A 9811-nucleotide genomic window follows, 5' to 3' on the forward strand; every position below is an offset into this window, starting at 1 on the left:
TATTTTAAAAAATTTATAAGTGTATCTTATTTTTTATATATATAGGAGTCTAATAAAATATTCCAAAAAAGAGATATATGATAATTTTTTTAAGACTAGAATAAAAAAAAAGTACACTTCTATTGTATCAAATATTAACCCTTTTACTATTCTCTATATACACTTGTCATCAACTGAATTTTAATTATGAAATTTTTAACAATATATCAAATATTTTTCTAGATATTTAAAATTTGGTATCCGGAATTAAATTTTATCAAAATTTTCACGAAATTAAAATGATTAATGTTATTTTTAATTAATAAGTTTATGGAATGCTTTGGTTGCAATAGTTTCACTAAGATCTCATTTATATGAATTTAATCTTAAATTTTATTAAGTTGTTGTGATACCAATAGTAGTAAAGGCTTAAAAGATCCCGGTAAGCTAATAATTAAGATATAGTAGTTCTGTCAAAAAATAAAAAAGATAAAGTAGTCAATAGTAGTGTACACCAATGATTACTCACCTTTACGGAATAGGTTTATATTAACTATTTGTTTATATCGATGATGCAATATTTTCACTTATAATAACCCTTCCCTTTCGCTCCATTTCTCAAAATCTTCCACGCAGCAGAGAAAAGGCCTAAAAATGCCAATTCCATTCTCCCTCATCCTCCTCATCATGATGCCTCTCCTGCAGGCTCCCACCTCCATTTTCTCCTCCCCACTTCAACACCCCGACCATGTAGTCCAACAAGTCATTGAGTATGTACATTGAAGAGATTAGGGATGCAAATTCCCAATTTTATAATTACCTTTTAATAAAAATTGTCGCATATTTTCTTCTTAACATATACGTATGTTTGATATATGCAGGAGCATCATGAATGGTACCATAGCTAGGAGGAACCTGGGATTTCTATCCTGTGGAACCGGCAACCCCATTGATGACTGCTGGCGGTGCGAACCTCATTGGGAAAAGAACCGTCAGAGGCTAGCTGATTGTGCCATTGGGTTCGGTAAACATGCCATTGGCGGCAAACATGGAAAAATATACGTTGTGACGGACCCCAGTGACCGTGACCCTATCAACCCCAAACCTGGGACTCTTAGGCATGCTGCTATCCAGGTCGAGCCTTTATGGATCGTTTTTGCTCATGACATGGTGATTAAATTGAAGCAAGAATTGCTGGTGAACTCCTTTAAGACCATCGACGGCCGAGGCGCCAACGTTCACATTGCCGGCGGACCATGCATTACTATACAGTACGTGAGCAATGTTATAATTCATGGGATTAGCATACATGATTGCAAGAGAGGTGGGAATGCTTATGTGAGGGACTCTCCTAGCCATTATGGTTGGAGAACTATATCGGACGGTGATGCGGTGTCGATATTTGGAGGCAGCCATGTTTGGGTGGACCACTGCTCGTTGTCAAATTGCACCGATGGGCTGGTCGATGCCATCCAAGGATCCACAGCCATCACCATTTCTAACAATTATATGACCCATCATAATAAGGTCATGCTCCTGGGCCATAGCGATTCTTACAAGCAGGACAAGAACACGCAAGTCACCATTGCCTTCAACCACTTTGGAGAAGGGCTTGTGCAAAGAATGCCTAGGTAAGATAGAGTCGAATTAATATTAGCCTTAATCTAGTAAATTACTTTTTGGCTTTGGATAATAAATTGGGTTTCAGTTTTCAACTTCTATACAGATGCAGGCATGGGTACTTTCATGTGGTGAACAATGATTACACGCACTGGGAAATGTATGCAATTGGTGGTAGTGCTGATCCTACAATCAACAGCCAGGGCAATAGATTTGTTGCACCAAATAATGTGAACAGCAAAGAGGTTAGACTTGGGACAAATGGCTGATAGAGAATAGAAAATGATAATTAAGTAGGGTTTAACCCAAAGTTTATACATGCATGCTACAAATGAATTACAGGTGACAAAACATGAGGATGCGCCGCAAAGTAAATGGAAGGAATGGAATTGGAGGTCAGAAGGGGATCTGATGTTGAATGGAGCATTCTTCACTGCATCAGGCAAAGGAACCTCGTCTAGTTACGCCAAGGCGTCGAGCCTGGGTGCCAGACCATCCTCACTGGTGAACTCGCTCACGGCAGGAGCCGGTGCACTCGTTTGCAAGAAGGGGTCCCGTTGCTAGCTAGGCATTCCAAGGGTAATAATGGTGGGCTAATATTAGCAATAAAAAAGGGTGGAATTAAGTAATTGACATATTGAATGTTCAATTGAATCAATGAAATGTGTCGTCATTGTACGTAAAAATTGTCTCCCTTCTTAACGACTTACTGTAGTTTTGCTCATTGATATGTGACTGTCTGTTGGTTCTCCTTCTTCACAGTTGCAAGCTTGGGGGTAAGAACTTGGTTTTCTTAAAAATAATTTTTTGGGTATTTTAAAAGTTAATTAATACATTAAATATAAAAACAATAATTTGATTTATAATTTTAATGAACCGAATAAAATTGTTATTGTAGAAGGAAAAAAAAGAAAAGAAAGAATTGTCGCTCCATGCTACTAACTTACCTTCCGAGTTCGACCTAAACCAATTGAGAAGGCGCATATTATTATAGCTACTGTGTCCGACAATTCCAGACGCCACAATCTTAACCATACATAGCAAATGAGAGATGAGTGTTTTGATTTTTTTATCCATACTCCACAACTTAAATTATGCAATTTTTCTTCGATTTCCATTTTAGTAATTAAATTTTTTTCTAAATAGCATTTTTAACTAAATAAAAATATCTAAAGTTAAAATTGCTATTGTTTACTAAATCTTTTTCTTTTAGTTTATATTTTTAATATGTAATAAATTGCATTTTGGTTTTCATCATATATTACTTCAAAGAGATAAATTACTCTAAAAAATTTATTCTCAATAAGAATGGCAATTAAGTTTTTTTTTTTTTGTAATTTTTATTTATCTTTATATATTTTTAATAAAATATTTGGAGCCATCCATTTCTGATCAAACAACACAAAATGGTAAAAGCTTTTACTATATCAAGAGTAAAACTTTTAGTACACCACCATCACTACTAGGCTTGAATTGAATAAGTCTTTTTAACTTATTTTTAATTTGCTTTTCCTTTATAATATTTGTCAATTATTTTTAAGTTAAAATTTTGTTTTTATATAAGTTTTCATAATTTTACTTAATAATTTTAAAGTTAAATTATTTTTACCATTTTAAAAAATCTCAAAGTATTCCTTTTAAATTCAAAGTAGTGATGAACTGTTTTTTAAACGTTCATCGAAACTTTCAATATAATATATTATTTTAATAAAATTTCAGTAAATTTTAAATATTTTCACCATCATTATAAATTTTGAGTATTTATAAGATTATTTAGAGAAAACCCTTTTTCTTTTTTATTACTAACACTTTTTTTCTTTTAAAATTTTACTTCCAATAAAATAATTCAAACTTAATTATAATATCAATCACAAAATAATCATTTACAAAATTATAAAATAATTTTAATATATTTTAATTGATATATAAAACTTAATCTGTACATCGTCAAATAAGAAAACTAGTATATATTATCATTATATACAAGGTCTCAAGTTCTCAGTCGAAGTGGGCAGCCTAACTTTTCTACCACATGGATTATTCAAATGTTAAATTAATTGATATTGTTTTAAAATGCTGTGACTAGTTAAAATATAATAATTATCGTGCAAAAAATTATTTAAACAATTTTAATTTTTTTTATTTTTTAGTCCACATTTTTTTATAAACATCTTTATTATATTTTTTCTTAAATAAAAAAAATATTATGTCATTTATCCTCAATAGAATCTTTTAATTTACAAATAAATTAATAAAATAAAAAGATACATACTTTATACATTTTAAGAAATTAAAAAGTTAATTTTAATCGCACATTAACTAAAAAACAATCTCATAGCTCACACTTATCCCATAAATAAGTGTCAATTTCTTCATTATTTTCATAAGCTCTTTAGAGTGTCTTCATTTGAAGAAATTCATAAGAGAGGGTATGTAACACCCCGCTACTCGACCTGATCATTGGGTCCGAGCCACAGGATGTAACATTCGTTGCCGAAGCAACTACGATCATATATATTCAATTTCATTCCATTAAATATTTAAGTAAAAGTAACATGTGTATAATATGGTATATAATCATTTTTGGGTCTTACACGAACTTACGAAAACCATTTTGCTAACCTGAGAGCAAAATAGAACCAAATTGTAAAGATTTCAAAGTACCGAGTTGATGTCGCAACTTTGGTGGTTCCTCTTCGCAACACAATATACTGAGGATGTCATTACAACATAACTCTCTGTTTAATCTCGTTGCGACGTTGAGAGGATGTCATCGCGACATAACCGACTATTTCCTAAGGGTCCAATTTGGTACATGTTAGAATCACCTGAAATAACACTTAAACGTTTAATTACAACACATTCAAAACCATACCAAGTATATTCAAACCAAAATATGCCAAAATGGTACTTCAAGTTAACACTAATCAACCAAATTCCAAAATCGGCTTAAACCTTAGGTGCATGTCATATAATAAGCAAAAGAGAACTTTACAAACATTGCTAAGTTGAGGACCTCCGACTGGATGTTGGATTTACTTCTCAAAATCTCGGGATTTACCTAAACCTGTGCATAGAGAAAACAAACCGTAGTTGAGCAATAAACTCAATGGTAATTCCGTGATTCAAGCCAATACAAAACAAGTTTAAATCTTAATTAATTAAGTTAGTTGGCTTTAACCATATTTATTTTATTCTTAACTAATCTTAGTGGAAAACATCACCAATCTCCACTATCTCATAATTATTTCCATCATTCAACCATTTCAAACACATATCAAACATGATAAGACCATATATATGTGAAAATATATCAAACACAAGCCATTCAATTGGCTAATCACAACAAAACTTTTACATATCATTATTGGCCAAATTAACATATACATGCCATTATAACCAAAATTATTATACTATATGTACCGAAAAAGACGAGGGATAGTGTGAATCAACTCTGACCAGCTTCCAACCAAAACGAGCTTCCGAGTTACTATAAAATATGAAAAATAAAACAGAGTAAACATTTAAGCTTAGTAAGTTCGTATAACATGGAATTTAACTTACTATTATTTCACATATAAGGTAAGCATACAAGAAATATCCAAACCAACTTGGCAAAAAGCCTAAACACATATCCTTATCATGTTAGCCAAGTAATCACATATAGTAACCCTTAATCATGGATGAACAAGGTCATCAAGCAAGTTCTACATTCAAGTAACAATCAATTCATGCTTCAGTATATCAAGTAATATCATTTCCATGTACTTCATGTATATACAGGTAATAGTTCATTTCGAACTCACATTATCTCATATCAAACTTTGCCCATTGAATCATTTAAAATATCGTTGGATACACGAGTAGTACACACGAAGTGTACAAATCTGTAATCCGTCAATTTATATACATATGTGCTCATACGAGCATGTTGTCAGGAAGCTCTTCCGAGCCATATAACATGAAGCTCATGAGAGCTAAGTAAAGGGAAGCTCATACGAGCTGTATATCGGAAAGCTCATACGAGTCAAATATCGGGAAGCTCAAGAGAGCCAAATAACAGGAAGCTCATGAGAGCTATGGTGTGTCCGCAACAAATGCAGGACCACAACCAATCCGGGAACCCTAATGACATGTCATTTGTATCCTTCAAATTTTTATGGTTCAAACGGGACTCGGTACTTGTCGGATATGTGATCAATAAATACACATGGCAATTTATACATATCACACACAATAATATTTAATTTAAAACATATAAATATACAATTTAGTTACACGAACTTACCTCGATAAGTTTTCGTAGATACAGAGGCTATTAGTCTGATACTTTTTCTTTACCTTGATCTAACTCCATATTAGGTCTATTTGGATCTATACGAATGACTGTAACTCAATTTAATATAATTCATATTCAATTTAGTCCAAAACATATTTTTGGAAAAATTACTATTTTGCCCCTATACTTTTAATTAATTACAATTTAGTCTTTAGGCTCGAAAAATGAAATTCATACAATTTAATCCATATTAAAGCCTAGCCGATTTTCATAGTTATCAATAGCAGCCCATGCATTTCACAAAACTTAGAATTTTTCCATAAATTTTTCATCTTTTCAATTTAGTCCATAATTGATAACTTTATCAAAATTCTCTTTACAAAAGTTTTTTATCTAACAACAACCTTTCATTTTCTATCGTAAAACTTAAAAATTCAACTATACTCATCCATGGCAAACCCTAAAACTTTAACAATTTTGTAAATTAATCCCCGAGATAGCTAGATTAAGCTATTACGATATCAGAAACATAAAAATCATTAAAAACGGGACAAGAATACTTACCCAAATGAGCAAAATAAGCTTGTTAAAACTCAAGCTTCCATGGCTAGGTTTTCCATGTTTTTTTATGAAATATGATGAAAATAGATTTTTTCCTTTTATTTAATATTACTTTTAATCTTTAATTTCCAAAATTGACCTTAATATTTTCTTCAATTTCCAATGATGAATAATCATACTTATCCACTAACTCCTCTAAATGGTCTATTTTCTATATAAGGACCTTAAATTTTACATTCCAAAGCTATTTGATACTTTTAACTACTAGAATTCAATTTTCACTCTTTATGCAATTTAGTCCTTTTTATCAACTAGGTATGTAAACGGTAAAATTTCTTAACGAAATTTTCATACGATATTTCTATCACATTGTAGACCATAAAAAAATATTAAAATAAATTTTATTCTGACTTCAGATTTGTGGTTCCGAAACCACTGTTTCGGTTTTAATGAAAACGGGTTGTTACAACTCTCCCTCTAAAGGAATTTTCGTCCTAAAAAATCTTACCAGTAAAAAGGTACGGATATTGCTTTCTCATAGTTTCTTCAAGTTCCCAGGTAGCTTCCTCTATTTCGTGTGTTGCTAGAGGACTTTTACTAACGCTACTTTTTTATTTCTTAATTCTTTCACCTTACGTGCCAGAATTCTGATCGGTTCCTCACTATATGTCATGGCAGGCTACATTTCAACATCCATCGAAGAAATAACATGTGAAGGGTCAGATCGATATCATCGTAACATAGACACATGGAAGACATTGTGGATTCTTTCAAGTTCTGACGGTAATGCTAATCGGTACGCAACAGGTCCGATTCTCTCAATAATCTCATACGGCCCAATAAATCGTGGACTCAACTTTCCTTTACAACCTAACTGGAGAACTTTCTTCCAAGATGAAACTTTCAAAAATACCTTGTCTCCAAGTTGAAACTTTATTTCTTTACGTTGAAGATCCGCATGAGATTTCTGACAATCGGAAGTTGCTTTTAAGCTATCTCGGATCACTTTCACTATTTCTTCAGTCTCACGTATCAAATCAACTCCATGTATCTTTTTCTCACTGAGCTCAGTCCAATACAATAGAGTTCGGCATTTACGACCATATAGAGCCTCAAACAGTGTCATCTTTATACTTGACTGATAACTATTATTATATGTGAATTTGATTAACGACAAATATTTCTCCCAATTGCCTTCGAACTCTAAAACACAACGCCGAAGCATATCTTTAAGAATCTGAATCACACGCTCTGACTAACCATCAGTTTGAGGGTGAAATGCAGTACTAAAATTCAACTGTGTACCTAGAGCTTCCTGTAACTTTTTCTAAAATCATGATGTAAACCGTGGATCTCTGTCTAAAATAATAGAAACTGGCACTCCATGCAATCTGACAATCTCTGAAACATATAATTCAGCCAATTTGTCAAGTGAGAAATCTGTATGTACCAAGATAAATTGTGCAAACTTCGTCAAGCGATCAACGATAACCCAAATGACATCTTTCTTTTTCTGAGATAGGGGTAACTCCGATACAAAATCCATAGTGACTCTATCCCATTTCCACTCCACTATCATCACTGGCTGTAACAGTCTCGAAGGTACCTGATGTTCAGCTTTAACTTGTTGACATATCAAACACTTCAATACAAATTTTGAAATATCACGTTTTATTCTTGGCCACCAGTACATCTGTTTCAAATCATTGTACATCTTATTACTTCCCAGATGAACAGACATACTACTACTATGTGCTTCATGCAAATTTTTCTATATAAGCTCTGGATTCTTCGGTACACAAATTTTACCTCTGAATAACAAACAATCATCAGCTCCTATCTGAAATTTTGAATCAGAAGTCGACTCACGCTGTACCCGTTTAGCTTGCAACTCATTATCACATTTTTCAGCTTCACAGATCTATTGTAGAAACATCGGTTTAGCTTTTAACTCAACTAAAATTGAGCCATCATCAGACAATGACAATCAGGTATTCATTGCTCGCAAAGCAAACAAAGATTTTCTTCTCAGAGCATCCACAACCACATATGCTTTTCCCGGATGATAATCAATAACCAACTCATAATCTTTTAATAGTTCGAGCCATCTACGCTATCCCAGATTCAAATTTTTCTGCAACATCAGATAATTTAAGCTTTTATGATCGGTAAATATATGACACTTTTCACCGAACAAATAGTGTCGCCAAATTTTTAGTGCAAACATAATAGCTGCCAATTCTAGATCATGTGTCAGATAGTTCTTTTCATGTGGCTTTAACTGTCTAGAAGCATAAGCTATTACTTTACCTTTTTGCCTCAAAACACAGCCTAGATCATTCAATGACGCATCGCTATAAATCACAAATTCTTTACCCGAGTCAGGCTGAACCAGAACTGGTGCTTCAATCAATAGAGCTTTCAATTGGTTAAAACTTTGCTGACATTTATCAGACCATTCAAATTTCACATCTTTCTGTCATTGGTGTAGCTATCGTTGAAAACCCTTTTACAAATCTCTGATAATAACCAGCTAATTCTAGAAAACTTCTGACTTAAGTACATTTCTCGGAGGTTTCCAGTTAACAATTGCTGAAATTTTATTGAGATCAACTCTGATGCCTTCAGCTGATACTATATGTCCAAAAAAACCAACTTCCCGAAGCCAAAATTCACATTTACTAAATTTAGCATACAGTTGTTTATCTCGCAAAGTTTGCAAAACAATTCTCAAATGCTTAGTATATTCAGTTTCATCTCGGGAATATACCAGAATATCATCAATATATACCACAACAAATCTATCCAAATACGGTCTGAAAATTCTATTAATCAAATCCATAAACACTACAGGGGCATTAGTTAAACCAAACGGCATCACAAGAAATTCATAATGTCTGTACCTGGTTCTAAATATTGTTTTCGGCACATCCAAATCTTTCACCCATAACTGATAATAACCAGAATGAAGATCAATCTTTGAGAACACTGTGGCACCTTTCAACTGATCAAACAAATCAACAATATGAGGCAGTAGATATTTATTCTTGATTGTAACTTTGTTGAGCTGGCGGTAATCAATGCATAATCTCAATGATCCGTCTTTTTTCTTAACAAACAGAACCAGTGCACCTCAAGGGGAAAAATTAGGTCAAGCAAAACCTCTATTAGTCAACTCTAGCAACTGTGCTTTCAACTCTTTTAATTCATTAGGAGCCATTTTGTATGGTGTTATCGATATTGGTGTTGTTCCCAGTACAAAATCTATAGCAAATTCGACCTCTCTGACCGGCAGTAATCTAGGTAACTCCTCTAGAAACACATCAGGATACTCAAAAACCACTGGCACTGATTTAATCTTTGACTCGGGCA

At 33.0% G+C, this 9811-nt stretch overlaps 1 protein-coding gene across 2 annotated transcripts; it reads left to right on the plus strand.

Annotated features, from left to right (window-relative positions):
- Positions 1-573: 573 nt before the first annotated feature.
- LOC107928664 (probable pectate lyase 5) lies at positions 574-2327 on the plus strand. 2 transcript variants are annotated; one of them, XM_016859920.2, is made up of 4 exons: positions 574-749; positions 861-1610; positions 1688-1844; positions 1942-2327. In XM_016859920.2, exons 1-4 carry the CDS (start codon positions 634-636, stop codon positions 2161-2163), a joined length of 1245 nt encoding a protein of 414 aa, XP_016715409.2. In that variant the 5' UTR covers positions 574-633; the 3' UTR covers positions 2164-2327. The 2 variants fall into 2 exon arrangements, with proteins under 2 accessions (XP_016715409.2, XP_016715410.2); XM_016859921.2 differs by having other exon boundaries at positions 577-749; positions 1706-1844.
- Positions 2328-9811: the final 7484 nt, after the last annotated feature.

This window comes from Gossypium hirsutum, chromosome D12 (genome assembly GCF_007990345.1).
Source record: "Gossypium hirsutum isolate 1008001.06 chromosome D12, Gossypium_hirsutum_v2.1, whole genome shotgun sequence".
NCBI lineage: Eukaryota > Viridiplantae > Streptophyta > Magnoliopsida > Malvales > Malvaceae > Gossypium > Gossypium hirsutum.

Excerpts from the sequence above, each read along its gene's own strand:
- LOC107928664 (XM_016859920.2), top strand. The coding sequence starts at position 634 with ATGCCAATTCCATTCTCCCTCATCCTCCTCATCATGATGCCTCTCCTG. Across the intron at positions 750-860 it reads GTAGTCCAACAAGTCATTGA|GAGCATCATGAATGGTACCA; the intron begins GTATGTACATTG and ends TGATATATGCAG. Across the intron at positions 1,845-1,941 it reads ATAATGTGAACAGCAAAGAG|GTGACAAAACATGAGGATGC; the intron begins GTTAGACTTGGG and ends AATGAATTACAG.